This window comes from Dama dama, chromosome 4, assembly GCF_033118175.1.
Source record: "Dama dama isolate Ldn47 chromosome 4, ASM3311817v1, whole genome shotgun sequence".
Classification (NCBI taxonomy): domain Eukaryota; kingdom Metazoa; phylum Chordata; class Mammalia; order Artiodactyla; family Cervidae; genus Dama; species Dama dama.
This window is the reverse complement of record NC_083684.1, coordinates 50,675,871-50,691,310: the sequence shown is the minus strand read 5'-3', so window position 1 is coordinate 50,691,310 and position 15,440 is coordinate 50,675,871. Positions and strand designations below refer to the sequence as shown.

The 15,440-nt window shown below is 55.2% G+C and overlaps 1 protein-coding gene across 3 annotated transcripts; it reads right to left on the bottom strand.

Annotated features, from left to right (window-relative positions):
* Window positions 1-411: 411 nt before the first annotated feature.
* On the bottom strand, window positions 412-15,212 carry LOC133054231 (lipolysis-stimulated lipoprotein receptor-like). 3 transcript variants are annotated; one of them, XM_061139024.1, is made up of 10 exons: window positions 14,806-15,212; window positions 13,280-13,624; window positions 7,632-7,751; window positions 5,557-5,613; window positions 4,886-5,032; window positions 1,993-2,154; window positions 1,769-1,828; window positions 1,538-1,669; window positions 620-1,254; window positions 412-535 (listed from the first exon to the last, which is right to left on the bottom strand). In XM_061139024.1, exons 1-10 carry the CDS (start codon window positions 15,041-15,043, stop codon window positions 500-502), a joined length of 1,932 nt encoding a protein of 643 aa, XP_060995007.1. In that variant the 5' UTR covers window positions 15,044-15,212; the 3' UTR covers window positions 412-499. The 3 variants fall into 3 exon arrangements, with proteins under 3 accessions (XP_060995007.1, XP_060995009.1, XP_060995008.1); XM_061139026.1 differs by lacking the exon at window positions 13,280-13,624; XM_061139025.1 differs by lacking the exon at window positions 5,557-5,613 and having other exon boundaries at window positions 14,806-15,211.
* Window positions 15,213-15,440: the final 228 nt, after the last annotated feature.

Sequence of the window (15,440 nt, the reverse complement as noted above, 5' to 3'; positions counted from 1 at the left end):
ACCTGGAAGAAAGCCTCCGGTCACCGGGGACGAGGCAGGCGGCTGGGTTTGGAGACAGTAAAGTAGGTCGGGGGGGGCGTGGTGGGGGGGGGGGGCGTTGGGTGGATGGAGGGGAGCGCGCACGCGCGCCCCCGTCGACCGGACTGAAGTGCGCGAAAGCGGATGCCCCCGGCGCATGCGCACGTCTGGGCGGGGCCGGAGCGCGCACGCAGGGCGGGGCGGAGCTAGCGTGGGGCACGTACTCCGGGCGGTGCAGAGTCGGAGAAGGCAGAGCTGGTCTTTTCCTCCTGGCTCGGGACACACGTCCCATAGGAGAACTGGACACGCGCGGCCTTTTGCAGACACACACATCAGCTGTCCGGGCTCCCCACCTCGCGCGGCAAAACAAATGCTTTCCTCCAGACTCAGGACTTGTGATTAGAAGTTTTATTAGTTTTATGAGATCATCAATAATCCCTCCAATTAAAAAAGTACAAAAACTACATACAAAATGTTGAGATCAGACGACTAAACTTTCCCGACTCAGGGCCAAGTTCTGCAAGGGAGAAAGAAAGAAGGATGTGAGCCGGGGAAGACTTGAGAAGAGGGTCCAGGAAGCCTTTCAGGGCCTATCACTCACCTTCTTAAGCCTCCGCTCTCGTGAAGCCTGAGAGTCAGTCTCAGAGTAAGGGGGAGGCGCTGGAGGGTAGTAGGCCTCCTCTTCTTCCTCTTCCTCCCTGTAAGGCCTCCTCTCCGCTGGCCCCTTTTTCCTCAAGGCCTCTTCTAGTAGCCGCCCGTCATAGGGGGGGTCCCTGGATCTGGAGCCATCATCCCGAGGGTCCCGGGAGCGCTGGTAGCGGGCCCGAGGGTCAGCGTGAGGTTGCTCCCTAGACCTGAAGTCATCGTAGTGGGGATCCCGGGAGTGCGGAAAGTGCCTGGAGTCGTCTTGGTCTTGGTCGTAGAGGTCATCGCGGCTGCGACTTCGCGGGGGTGCATAGGCCCGGCCTCTCCTCCCGCTGCTTGGGGGAGATCTCCTCCCTGATTCAGCAGAGGCCGGCCGGGTAAAGTCATCCAGAGCATCCACAGAGCGGGCTCGGGGCCGCCCCACACCCCGGCTGTTCCCTGGCCGCTCCAGGGGGGCCTCTTGCTCCCACCGCCTGGAACTCCGGGGGGAGTGGTGACCCCATTCCTCATCCCTGATGGGGGTGAGGGCAGGGCCCCGTGAAGGCCGGGATCTCCAGTCGTCCTCGTGGAGAGAGGTGACTTCACTCATGGCTGTAGGGAAGGAAGGTGTCTCTTACTGGTGGGAGGTGGTCAGGAGCGAATGTCAGGAGCCCCGGGGCCCCGCGGTGTCACTCACTTGGCTCATACATTCCCAAGGGAGCCCCAGGCTTCTCACCTATTTAGTGATGATCTGCGGGGTTCTGTACACTTCACTGTGGCCATGGTAGGGAATGAGGGATTGTGTTCAGGATGTGGAGCAAGCGTCCCTGGGCAGTTATCAGGGAGACCAGCTTTCCCCAGCCCCCTCAAGAATCCCTCAGATCCTAAGGCTTACCTCGTTCTACACGGCCATTGGGGGGCCCGGGTCGAGAAGGGTCGAAGTTGGCCAGCTCCTTCTCCATGTAGTATAGGACCCGCATGGAGTCGTCCTGTTGGTTGGCCTGAATCCTGTAGCCACTGCGAATCTCTAGGGACAGGAGTTGGAGGTGATCAGTTCCAGAGGTTGGATGCTGACCATCCCCCCTCCCCTATAGGCATGTCCAATTTCATAAGGATTGGTTCTCACCAGAGGTCACGCTGCTGTCTGTGTCACGAAGCAGGGGTACCTGGGAGCTGTGGCCGCCAACTGGGGAAGACTGGCTGTCAGGAGCAAAACCCTGCATTCCCAGCCCCCTCTCCTCTGCCCCCAACCCCCTCTTCCAACTCCAGACCCCTTAATGGCCAAAGGCCCAGTCTCCCTGCACCCCCCCACCTCCCACCAGCTACTCCTGGCTGTCCCCAGGGCCTTACCTGAGCTATTTCTGTCGAAGTCTCCAGAGTACCCATTGTAGAGAGGGCCCATGGGGATCATGGCTGGTGGGGGCGGGGTCTTGGCAGGGGAGAGGTGGGCATAGGTGCTGGGGGCGTAAATGCTTGGGACACCCGAAGTGGCAGCTTTGCCTGCAGCATATACTGGAGAGAACACACACAGCATGAGAAGGGCCCCAGGGGCCACACGCCTTCTCCCCAGTCCCCCATTGAGGAGCTTCCCTGGGTGCTTGGTTGGTTGCTATAGGGTCCCTGAGGTCAGAGGACATGAGTCACGTTGAGTTATCCCTCACAGGAGTTTTAGGATGGGAGGGTGTGCACTGGTGGCCCCAGTCAGGAATGCCAGTTTGTTTGATGGTACAATGGTTTCCCAACATCTGACAAGGTTTTACGTCAAGCTCTGCTGCCAACTTATCATAGGACACGGCCACCCTGGACCTGTGTCCTTACAGAGCAACAGGGGCAGAGGTGTCTTGTAGATAAACACCCATGTGTTGGACCCACAAGCCAGAAACAAGTGGTCCCTTTGACATCCGAGCCCTTGCGCTAGAAAAATGGATCATCTGGGGGCAGGATCCTGTGCCTGCTCCCCTTTCTTGCCTGCTGGGTCCTCCCTGTAGGGTCTTCCAGACCCCGAGGTGATGGGAAGCCATCTTGGGAGCCTCAGCATTCACTTCCTCAGCCAACCAGCAAAGCGTCTCCCCTAGTGTTTCCACCTTGGGGACTGCACCCATCCTGCCCCCGCCCGGTTCTAGGCTTGACAGCTCAAGGGCACATCCTCCCCAGCACCCTCCTCCCTGGGCAAGAGGCTGGGGTCTGGTGGCTGCTCTGAGGCAGAGTCACGGGCCTAGGCAAGTCGCTTCTGTCCCGGAACTCCGATGGGAAGATGGAGTGGGGCATTGGGCTCAGAAAGCTCCCTTCACCCCGATTCAGCAGCAGAAGGCTCAGTGCTCACCCCCACCACACCCCCCACACTGAAGCAGCCCCTCAGCCGTTGGCAGATGTGCTGTTTTATAATTAGCTCTGGGAGTTGCTGCTCTAGGACGGCTCAGGAGGGCTGTGGCTGTGGCAGAAATAACAGGGCCTCTGGCGGGGAGTTAATGGGATCTCAGTTTGGGGGAGCAGGGCCTCAGGATGGAGGAAATGGGGCCCTGGGACTGGCTTTCACAGTCCTGGTCCCTGCCTTAATTAGTGGGGTTAACTGCAAACTTGTTTGCAGCCCTGGGGGGACTCCCACCCCACCTGTGAAATGGACTAACACCCACCCCCCCCAAGTAATAAGCAAGATGCCCACAACTAAAAATGCTGAGAGGGAGGGGATGGCCAGCGCGGGCCTCCAGAGAGCAGTGGATTTTATTTCTTCAGGCAGCAGTGAAACAGGTTGACCACTGCTGAGTTCAGTGACCAGAAAATTAGCCAGCATGATCTGAGCCGTGGCCCCGTGCTGGGTCCTGACACACAGCGTTTCCCTTAATGCTCATGACACCCCGTGATGGCAGGACCCTGCAGAGAAGGAAACCAGCTGCTCACCTGAGGTCACATGGTGTGAGTGGCGGGGGCTCTAATTTGCATCCTGGCCCTTGGTCATTACCGGTGCTGACAGCAGCAATGTCTGGCAGCTGGTGGGCGTGGAACGCTCTGTGTAGGCCAAGCCCCACTCTAAATGCGGGACACACCAGTTCACTGGGTCCTGACTCACACTGTACAGCAGGCTCTGCGTGGCCCCATTTTACAGAGGAGGAAATTGAGGTTGAGAGGAGAAGTCCTTCACTGGACTTCCCAACAGGTAAAGGGGTCCAGCCAGGCCTCTAACCTCCACCTGCCCAAGCTTGCGATGACTGCCTATGATTTTACTTGTACTGTGTTACACTGGAGTCACGGAACGTGGAAACCTTAAATGTAAGGATGCTAACACACGTCCATCTGAGCCACCTGGGTAATTCTTTCTACCACGTGTTCACTCTTGGCCTAGAAATGAGCAGGTGCCTTGAGAGGGGGCAGGTCTGTCCCTCTTTTGGTCTCTCATAGTCTAGGTGCTCCTAACATGTAAAGTTCTTTCTTTCTAGCTGCCAGGGTCATCTGTTCATCAACCAAAGATATGGTGAACTTGACAATGACAAAGGAAAAGGTGAGGTACCCTCACTGAGAACTAGTAGAGAAGCATGCTCTCACGGCCTACTTTCAGTACAAGGAACAAGAGAGCAGGTATGTCTGGGTGTAACTGGCCTGTGTGAACTTCCATGTCAGAGTTGATGGAAACTTCCCAATAACTGAGTACAGAGGTGCTCTCGGCAGCACTACCTCCCCAAGGCGGGAAGTGGGGAAGCAGGAGGAAGGAGGCTCTCTCTTCCTTTCCCGCCTCTCCTGTTTGCTTCTTCCCCCTCCACCTCTGGTCCCATGTCTAATCCCAGACCCTCTCTGATGCGCTGGATGGTCCTTAAATGGCATCCGTGGAAAAATCCAGCATCCTTATGTGGATGTGGGTTGTTAAAAGGTGCTTAAATTTGGTGGGGCTGTAAACCTCACTTGGTTTCTGACCTTTTTCACTTCAGATTTTGTTTTTAAAAGGACTTTTACTTCCCGGTGAACAATGTTTTGTACTACTTGAATTTTTTTTTTTACCTTGTGTATAAATTATACCTTCAAAAGGAAAGACTTGAAATAAATGAAAAGTAGAAAAATAAGTGAAGAGTTGAAGTATGTAAATAATAATGTAAAGTAGCAGGTCCTCCTTGGCCCACTTTTCCCCAAACTACTCCCCTCGTGACCTCCAGAGTGACACTGTCCCAGGAGGCAGGCAGATGGGCGCCTCCTCCCCTTGGACCCAGGACAGATGCCGAGTGGGAGGGACGTGCGGCGGGTGAGGAGTACTCACGGGCCTCGGGGCAGCAGCACTTTTCCGGACAGCAGGGGCACCTGACGTAGCAGCAGCAGGTATGGGGGCAGCACTGACACCAGCAGATGCCCAGCAGGAGGACGACGAGGAAGGCAGCCAAGCAGACCACGACCACGAACAGCCAGTCTGCGGGGACACGAGAACTGGCCCTGAGCCAGGAGGCCTGGGAGGGAATAGGGATGTGGGCACTGGGGCGGGGCCTGTCTGCAAAACCCATTGGGGAAGCTGTAGCCCCAGCCCTTGTTGGAGTCTCCACGCCAGGGGCTGGGGTGCAGCCACAGAGGGATGCCCGCTCCATTACAACCCAGGTCAGCCCCAAGGTCAGGGAACCCACCCTGGGCTCATCTGGACAAGGCAGTAAACAAGAGCAGACCTAGCCAGAAGAAGATGGGCTGTAGCCTTGAGAGGGGACAGAGCCAGCTGCCCAGACGCCGACCGCTAGAAGACCACCACAGACACCAGTCACAGGAGCCCCCTGTCTACACCCCAGGCCCCTTGTCAGCCAGCCCAGCCCACCCCACAGCCCAGAGCCAGGTCACCAAATGCCTGGAGTCGGCGGGGTTATTAGTGGGGCCCGAGCAAACTGTTTAGAAAAGGGGGAGGATACTTAGAAGCAATAAGTGGTATGTGGGGGGACTCCACCCCCGTACCTTCCATGGGCCCCGCCTGAAAACCAGGTAAGAGCTCGGCCACCCCCGAGGTCCTGCCTGGAGGGACAAAAGAGAGACAGATTATGCTGACCAGGGCCAGCCCAGGCCATCCTTGCCCTGAAGCCCAGCTCCAGGCTCATCAGGGTGGAGGCGTGCTCTACAGAAGAGATGGGGTAGGTGCCTAGGAGGGTCCTAGCATGCGGTTCCTGCCCTCCACACCCCCGTCCCCTGTGGGTGCTATCTTCCAGAAGGCTTCTGTCACATGATTCACTCACTCACTGTTGCCACAGGGGATTCTGTTGCCCAGAAGGGTGCCAGGACACATCCCATGGGCTCAGGAGGTGGGACCTCAGTTTGGGATTCCATCTCTTCCACACCCACATGGTCCTGCCATCCCAGGTAAGAAGGACAGTCCTAGTCCAAAAGGCTCAGGAAGTCAGTGCACTAGGGCCCAGGAAAATGTTTTAACTGTAAAGTCTGAAGAAGAAACTGTAATAATACTGAATACATAGTAACAAATGGTCTTTGTAACAATCTAACTGTAAAAGAATTTTTGTTTTTAATCTGGAGGAAGAGGCCCTTGAAAGCAAAAGTGCATACATTCCAGGGGACCTCTGGTGGTCTAGTGGCTAAGACTCCATGCTCCTGCTCCCAGTGCAGGGGCCCTGGGTTCAATCCCTGGTCAGGGAACTAGATCCCACATGCTACAACTAAGAGTTTGCAACTAGAAAGACCCATCACAGCCAAATAAAAATAAATATTTTTTTTAAAAGTGCCTTACAGCCCATAAAGGTCACAGCATGGCCCTGGTTTACAGCCCACGAAGGTCCCCTGTGCAAGTTTCATGGCCCAGCTGGTGCCTCCTTTAGGTACCACCCACCACTCTGTGCCACACAAGTGCTGTATCTCAAGGGGTGTCCACATGCCTGGCCGTACATCAGCACCCCATGCCGCCTGCCCCCAGGAGGGGGGTCCAGCAGGTAGAACAGTGGTTCTCAAAGTGTGGTCCCATCCCGGAGGCCAAGCTGTGTTCCTGATAACTAAGCCACTGCCCTTTTTACTCTCCTTCAGTAGAGGTACAGTGGAGCTTTCCTGAGGCTCCACCACGTGTGATGATGTCATTTGCTCTGATGGTAATACTTGTGTGCCAGTTTCAATTTCTAATATGTTAAGCAACTGTAAATGTAACCCACAAAAATGTAAACAAACCTTCTTTGAAATCCTGAGTAATCTGAGTATAATTGGCTCTTGAGACTAAATTTCGAGACATGCTGATGTAGACTGTGCATTTTACTGAAGAACACGCGCGAGTTCTGTGGGCCCTGGGAGCATGCATTCTGTCACCCAGACGTGAACTCTCGTCACGTGATCTGAGCACCCTGGGGCGTGGTCCCCATCATGTGGGCTCGTTCTCACGTATGCCACCTTGCATCATGCGTGTGATGATGGCAATGTGTGACCCGACAGCATGTCACATATAGCATGTGCCACATGGGACTATATGTGTCCACCGAGAACAGAGCATCTGGCTAACAGCAGCATCCCTTCCACACATGGAGGGGGGGCCTCACAGCAGGACAGGGGCTGCTGGCGGGAATCCCAGCCCACTCCTGGGCACGTGGGGGGAGGGCTTGCTTGAGGGGAGCACTAACTATGCAAGCCACACAGCACCATCCCAGCAGGGCAGAGGGACCGCTGGGTGAGATGTGGCCTTAGGTTGGGGAGGGGGGCGCAGCTGAAGCGGCCTCTCGATTACACGCACCATCACCCCTCTGGGCTCAATGCCCATCACTCTGACCATTTTTGTGCTTTTAAAAACTGAGACCAGGAAGGGGCAGAGGTCCCATTCCTCTCCACTCTTGGTTTGGCTCTGGCTTATTTGAAATGCTGCGGGGCTGGGAGGGGGTCCCTGTCTGGGGTGCAGGGTACAGAGAAGCCCAAGTGACTGGTGGTGCTGTGAGGGGAGAGCGAAGCAGGTGACAGAGCCCAGAGAGAGGGCTGGAGGGCAGAGGGCGGACACACAGAAGTAGCAGGAGAGGCCCATCCCCAACCTGTCCCTCAGGACCCAGACTCACCCAGGACGATGAGCTCTGCGTAGGCCTCGTTGTTCCCCTGGAGGTCCTGGGCCGAGACCACGGAGCAGTAGTATACGCCGCTGTCCCCCCAGGCAGTCTGGTCAAAGGTCAGGTCAGCATCTGCAGCAGGGGGTAGATGGGTGAGGGCCATGTGTGGGAGGGGCGCCTGGGGGGGAAGGGGGCTGGGGATTCAATCCCTCATCCTGAGGGCCTGACACCTCTCAGGCTCTGTTCTAAACCCATCACATGGGGAACTTCAGCCTGTGAGGTTGGACTGTTATCTTGCCTGTCTTGGAGAGAAGAGCAGTCTGTGGAAATTACTGATGAGCTGTACAGCTGTGGCGAAAATGGGGGTGGTGGGCCAGGATGGTGTGACCCCACTCAGCTATGGCCTCCACACACCCCCATCCCCCTCCCTTCCCCTCGCCATCCCACCTCTCAGAACAAAAGTCACCCCCCTGACTCAACCCGCTGTGGAGCCTAGGGCAGACCCAGGGTAAGGAGGCAAAGATAAACAGGCCAGACTCCAGGCAGCAGGAGACTCCTGCACCCAGCAGAAGGCGGGGGTGTGAGGGAGAGACTTAGACTGGTTCCCTCCTCCATCCAGCTATCAGTCCACACATTCCAGGTCAAGGCCCAGGGCTGGGGATGCTCCCGTGACACAGCCCCAGGCAAGGAGCCTGTTAAAGACAGCGATAATTAAAGTCTTTCCCCACATCCGGTTTCCTCTCTACTCCTCAGGCCCTAATTAGTTAAATCCCTCAGCCATTCTGCAGGGTGGGGCCCGCTGGGCAACTCCACCTTGGGCCTGTGGAGCTCTGGAGGTAGAACAGGCCAGAGACATCCTCACAGAGCATCCTCACAGCCCTTCTCCCCAGCTGCTCTGGCTCCCGGGGACCTACCCACCACCTGCCCCATGGACCGCCAGCCCTTACCCAGGGCGGCTCAGGGGGCAGCCACTTGTGTGCCTCACTGCAGTACCCAGGAGGGAAAGAACCAGAGCCTTCTTCCTGCTTTGGAAAGAAGACCTCACATCCATAGTAAGACCTCCTTCCAGTGCCTATCCCCACCATTCCAAGGGCTTCCCCGGTGGCTTAGCAATCAAGAATCCGCCTGCCAGTGCAGGAGATAAAGGTTCGATCCCTGCGTCGGGTAGATCCCCTGGCGAAGGAAAAGGCAACCCACTCTCGATTTCTTGCCTGGGAAATCCCATGGACAGAGGAGCCTGGTGGGTTACAGTCCATGGGGTGGCAAAAAGGTTGGACACAACTTAGTGACTGAACAACAATGACGGCACACAGTTCCAGCACCTCACCCGGGCCCACAAGGCCTTTGGAGCCATCTGACCACTGGTTACCACACCAGCCCCCTGCATACCGTCCTCCTCTACTGGCCAGACCCCAGACACACTGGCCTGCTCATTGTCCCCCATGATGTGCTGGGCTCACCCCACTTTGGTGTACACCCTGGCTGTTCCTCTGGCCTGGCTCTGTGTTCTACGACCCTCACAGGGCTGGTTCCACCCCGCCTGGAACAGCTCCCCTGCCCTACTGCCAAATTCTATCAGCCTGCTTAGGGGCTGACTGGCCGTGAGCCCCTCCCCAGGGGAAGGTGGGCTCCAGGAGAGCAGAACCTGGAGTCCCCAGGCCCTGGTCAGTATCTGGAAACCAGATTCCTCCTCACACTGACTTTCCTCAGCGTTCTGGACACGTGGCTGTCCTCAAGTAGGCACATGATACAGTCATTCAGGATTTGATGCACTCAATGCATCTGATGTTTCAGGCAGTATCTGAAGTACTGTCATACTAGAGAGCAACAGTTCTCAAAAGTGCTCCGTGGAGCCTCGGGTTCCCCAAGACGTTTTCACAGGGGAGTCCCTGAGGTCAAAGTTATTTTCACCATAATAGTAAGATATTTGCCTTTTTCACTTAATCTCATGAGTGTAGTGTGGAGTTTTCCACAGGTTACAAGCATGTGTTATCACAATATACTGAATGCAGAAGCTGCTTTGAGAATCCAGCTTCTATGCAGCCAGACTGTAAGGAGATGTGCAAAAATATAAAAGCAACGCCATACATTTTCACTAAGGTTTTTCTGTTTGGGGAATTATGGTTATTTTTTCATAAAAGTATGTTATTTAGACCAATCTATAGTTTAATAGGGCTTCCCAGGTGGCACGAGTGGTAAAGAACCCACCTGCCAACGCAGGAGACAAGAGATATGAGTTCCATCCTTGAGTCAGGAAGATCCCCTGGAGGAGGGCATGGCAACCCATTCCAGTATTCTTGCCTGGAGCATCCCACAGACAGAGGAGCCTGGTGGGCTAGTCCAGGGGGTTCCAAAGATCAGACACTTCACACAGCATGTGAAGCGGCTAAGCACAGCATGCATACTTTGTTATCATCATTAAATAATTTTTTAATTTCTCAATTTTCTAGCTGTAAAAACAAAGTTCTTTGAGGACCTCAGTAAGTGTGTAAAGTGACCCTAAGACCCGCATGTTTGAGAACCACTGCTCTAGAGGACAGCTAGGAATCCCCGCCCAGACAGGGCTCAAGCTTCTAACTGGAAAGAGAGACAAATAAAAAAATTTAAACATATTGTGCTTCAGATGGTGATAAGGAGCACAGAACTCAGACGGGAAGTGCCTCTGTCGTGGAGGTGGCGACTGAGTTTAAAGTGACGGGAAGGTAGGGTGACCTTGGGCACTGACGCTCTCCTTTATGGTCAAGCATCCAGCCCCCAGTAATTGATTTTTCACTATGTGTTAGGTCCCTTTGTATATATTCTTTCATGGAATCATCCTAAAACTCTAACCTACATTCTCCCAAATCCTCTGAATTCTCTCTAACAGCCTCTCGGCCCATCGTTTTCCACTTGTATCTTTGAATCAGACTCTGAACGCACCTCTCTAAAACCAGAACCCTAGACCAGGGCCCTGCCCAAAGCTGGAGTGGGGCTTGAAGGCAGCCCCTGCCCCCTCCAAGAGCTCCTAGGCCTGAAGCTGAAATCTGGTCCTGTGGGCCGGATCTGGGCCTCAATGCGTTTTGTTTGGCCTATACTATGTTTTCAAAACTCACGAAAAACATGGCTTTCCGGCTTCTTTTGATCCGTTCTAAGGCCTGAGTTCACCTCCTTCCTCCCGGCCGCACCCTGTTCCCAGTCTGGGTCTGGTCTTGACATCACCTGGGCTGGGCATTGCTCGAATTGTTTTAAATAGAGAGAGAAAATGCCAGGTCTCCAGCTGGGCACAGGAGCTGGGCTTCCCTCCACCTCCCTGGGCCTCTGGTTCCTCATCCGCACACAGCAGAGGCGGCCCTCGTGATCTCAGAGGTCCCACAAGCTCTCAGGTCCAGCGTTACCAAGTGGGGGTGCACACGGTTCCCAAGCAGCCTGAAGAGGTAGAAATAGGGCCCCGATCCAGGCGCCGAAGAATGGAAGTGGAAGCGGAACCACCCAAGTGGAGGCACACCACTCTGACTTCCCCAGGATGACTTTCACTTTTAAAACCTGGGTGGCTGGTGACCCTAGGAACAGCGAAGGCAACTCTGCTTTTCTCCATCCTCAAAGCTGAAATGGAGGAAGCTCCCGTGGCTACTGGGCTTCCTGAAGGGACATACACACAATGGATGTTTATAAATCATGGCCTGTATCAAACCCGGGCCCAGGTCAAGACAACTTGAAAACCCAGGACCTGTGGGCCTCTGGAGCTGGAAGAATCTGCCCCAGATGGAGCCCGAAGGTCAATCCAATGACGGACTCAGCAAAGGGGACATGATTCCAGCCAGCCTTCAAGGGCACTCTCAGTAGGGGAGTTGTCCTGACAGTGCTGTCAGGTCATACCTGATCCAGGCTGGAGAAGCCCCTGGATTATGGGGTAGGGGCCTATACAGGCTGAACACCCACCCTCCCACGCCCCCCACCCGCCGAAAGTCTATTATCCACAGGAACAGCTGCCCAAGGAAATTCAGGGCCAGCAGGGCTAGTCCCTCCCCGATACAAGACTGAGAGGCTGGGTCCCTGCCCATGGTCCAGACAGAGAGAAAAGGGGTGTGCTCTGAGGCCTGGTCCCCCGGGGTCTGCAAAGGGATGCCCCCTTCCCTCCTCTGCCCCCCTGCCCATGATTAAAACACTCATCCTTCATCCCTTGCCCGCTGTTGCCCATCACCCTTCTCTCTGCCCCCTGGATTCTGTAGGGCCCAGTCCCACCCAGTTCCTCATCAAATTATATTCACCACAGTCTTGAGTCATGATCACATATCACCCAGGTGGGTTTTCTTTGGAGCACTCTGCGGCACCTTCTAAAATCCTGTTACTCTTTTGCTGCTTATTTGTTGCCTATTTCATCCCACAGAGGTATCACCTCCTTGAGGGCAGGGATCACCTGTCCTGATCACCTCTCTAGCCCCAGCAACTACCATAGCTTCTGGTGCTTAGCAGATGCCCAATAAAGGCCAAGTGAATGGATCAATGAATGAATGACTTCCCCACCCCTAACCTGGTCCCAAGAGGCACCTCCTATGAGCAGGTAGCATGACAGTGAAGGACAAGTGCTAGGTTCAAATCCCAGTGCCAGCCCTTTACTGTGTGTGCACCAAGATGAACTATTTGATCTCTCTGTGACTCAGTTGTCCTGAGTGTAATATGGGCATAAAGCACTTGGCAAGATGTAGGCTTTCTCCATTAATATCCCTCACTCCTTCGGTTCACTCCTGTTACCTCCTCCAGGTGGGTTCTTTGCTGACCTTTCTGGGCAAGCAGAGGGGTTATTAGCTTGGAGACTAGGCCCCAAAGGGCTGACTTATAATCCCACTAGCTGTGTGACCCTGTGCAAGTCACTTTAAATCTCTGGGTTTTTGTAAAGTGACAGCAACAGAAGCTACTTACTCCATTATCATCATCTGAATGAGCTAATTCACATCAACCTGGATTAGAGCCTGGCACACAGGAGCCCTTTTATAGGTCATTAGTTATACGTGTGCGTGTGTGCTAACTCGAGTCCTGCTCTCTGTGACCTATGGACTGTAGCCCGCCAGGCTCCCCTGTCCACGGGATTCTCCAGGCAATACTGGAATGGGTTGCCATGCCCTCCTCCAGGAGATCTTCCCGAGCCAGGGATTGAACCCACGTCTGCTGTAGCTCCTGCATTGCAGGTGGATTCTTTACCACTGAGCCACCAGGCAAGCCCCTGTTACCATGTAAATTTTACTTATTGTTGCTGATGTTACAAGTATTATTACAGAACCCCTGCCCCTCTCTCCATTACCCACTTTTCTTTACCTTTAAGCACTTGAAAGTATGTGTTTATTATTGTTGTTTAGTTGCTAAGTCGTGTCTGACTCTTTTTTGACACCATGAACCATAGCCTGTCAGGCTTGTGTTTGCCTTATTTGTCTGTCTCACTGGAATTCAAGCTCCAGGAGGGAAGGCCTTTGATAATTTTGTTTACTGCTCTATTTCCAGGGCCTCAAGTGGTACCTGGTATACGTTAGGTGCTCGATAAATCTTTGCTGTTAAATAAAGGGATGGATGGATGGGTAGAAGGAAGAATCCATCCCTCGGCCAGTGCTTTCAGACACCTATGCTGATGAACCTCTGAGAGGGAGCCTACACCACCACTCAGGCCCACCCCGTCCAATCCCGCGTACTTCCTGTGATGGTGATCCTTCGGCCCTGATAGTAGTCTCCCAGGGTCACGGCATTGCCCTGCTTGGTGGCCACAACCCTGACGGTGCGTGCGCTGTCCTGGCACTCCACGTAGGGGTTGTAGCCTGGGTTACCAGCCGCCAGCTGGGCGTTGAGCTGGTTATCAACACTGGCTGGAGAGAAGGCATCAGCAATGCGGTCCCGGCAGAAGGACTTATACTTCCAGATCACGATGGGCGCCGTGGGGGTCGAGGTCGCCTGGTAGGTGCAGGGCAGGGTCACGGGTTGGAATAGGATCACTACGTGGTAGGGGTCTGACACAGTCACCTGGATGGCGCTGGTGGGGGCTGAGGACAAGAAGAGAGTCAGCAGAGGGACAGCTGTGAGCGCAAGGAAGTACTTCAGCAGGAAGGAGCCACATCACTTGTCACATCACCAACATTTACAAGTGTAAGGTTTTAGAGAGTGCCAGGCACACACTGTTCCTTAATCCCCAAGGCAGCTCTGATAATCATGCCCATTAAGAGACCCAGGGGTTGAAGTGGCCACTGCAAGGTCACACAGCCTGATTCCTTGGAACATCCTGACCATTCCTCTAACCAGAGTGCAGCCTCTGAACTGCTTCCAGTCCCCTCTTCCCTTGGCCACCCTCTCATGGAAAGGGTCTGTAGCCTGTACAGACAAGCCCAAATGGCCCCCCCAAAAGCCCACAGTGCTCGAGGCGCCCCTTTTCAAAAACAACCAAATGTTCCAAGTTATTCCAGGTTTTGTGATTTGGGGGTGGGGAGGGCCGGGGGATTCTGGAGTTGTTTGGATTGCTTCGCCATATAGTATCTAAATCCCCAATTATGTCACCACCAGTCTTTCACCTTGCCCTACCCAAAGCCATCTCAAATGAATATGCCAAAAGTGCTTGCTGAAAGATAAAAGTCCCCCTGAAACCCCCTGCCCAAACAAACATCAGATCCAGCAGAAGATGGTTTCTAAGTTAGTTCATAAGTCCGTTTCACCAGACTCTTACGCAGATATTCTTACGACATGACTGGGTTAGGGAGTGGGGAATTTTCAATACCGCACCCACACGACGCCTGGGCGCTGCTTCTTGATCTCACCCCCTAGGAATCGTCCGATCCAGCCCTCAAGTGCCTTTTCCCTGTTACCCCAAGACTCAGAAATCCCGACCTGCTACCGAGTCCTCACCCCCGCCTTTCTCAGTGACCGGGTGGTCCTTCACCCCTACCCCACAAAGGGTCCCATTCTCCCTGCGGCTCCCGGGTTCGCTGTCCCGGGAGTTTCACTTCCTGTTATCTCTGAACAAGGGCGGGGGAGCGCTCTCAGGCACGAACAGAGAATTCCTCTCCCTCTGGCGCACAGGGATCTCCGGAGACCTTGGGGATCAGGAGGTCTTAATCTCTGCGCCCCCCCTCCCCCAGTTCTCCTGCTTCCGGGGCGCTGTAGAACTCCAGGCATCGCCCTTCTAGAGCGCCCTCCCGGCGTCCCGCAGCACCAGGGGCCCCGCGCTCCGTACCTGTGCACAAGGTGCTCAGAAAAAGCCACCCGAAGACGACCGCGCCCCAGCTCAGGGCACGCGGGCAGGACTCCAGTCCCCCGGAGAACTGGCGGGCCAAAGGCGCCATCGCTGCCGTCTGGGCGCGTCGCGCCCGCGCGTCCCCTCCCTGGTACCGGGAGGGTAGGGGGCGCGGCGCCCACCAAGACTGGGAGGGGTGCCGGCTCCTCCCCTTCCCGCTTCCGCTCCTTGTCTCCATTCCAAGCCCACTCTACCCTATTCTAGGATTTTAACTAGAGGAAACCTCGTGGATGAAGAGCACGCGTCCAGCTTGCGGGGAGAAACTTGCTTGTCCCACTGTGGCTCTGCGAGCCACTCCACCCCCCGTGCCTCCGGGGAATGGATCGGCCCAGGTACACAGGGTGAGAGCGGAGGGCAGGGCTAGGGGGTGGGCGGCGGGGAGGGGCTCCCCCACCTCCCTCCCCGGAAGTGGGCTGACCCAGGTGCGCTCCGGCCCAGAGGGTTGGAACCAAGTGACCAGCCCGCCGGGAGGGCAGTAGAAGACCAGGGATCGCGGTCCGGCCCTCTCCTGCTTCGGTCACGCCGAGCAGAGTGTGAATCACGAGAACAGAGACTCAACTGCGTTGATTCACCTG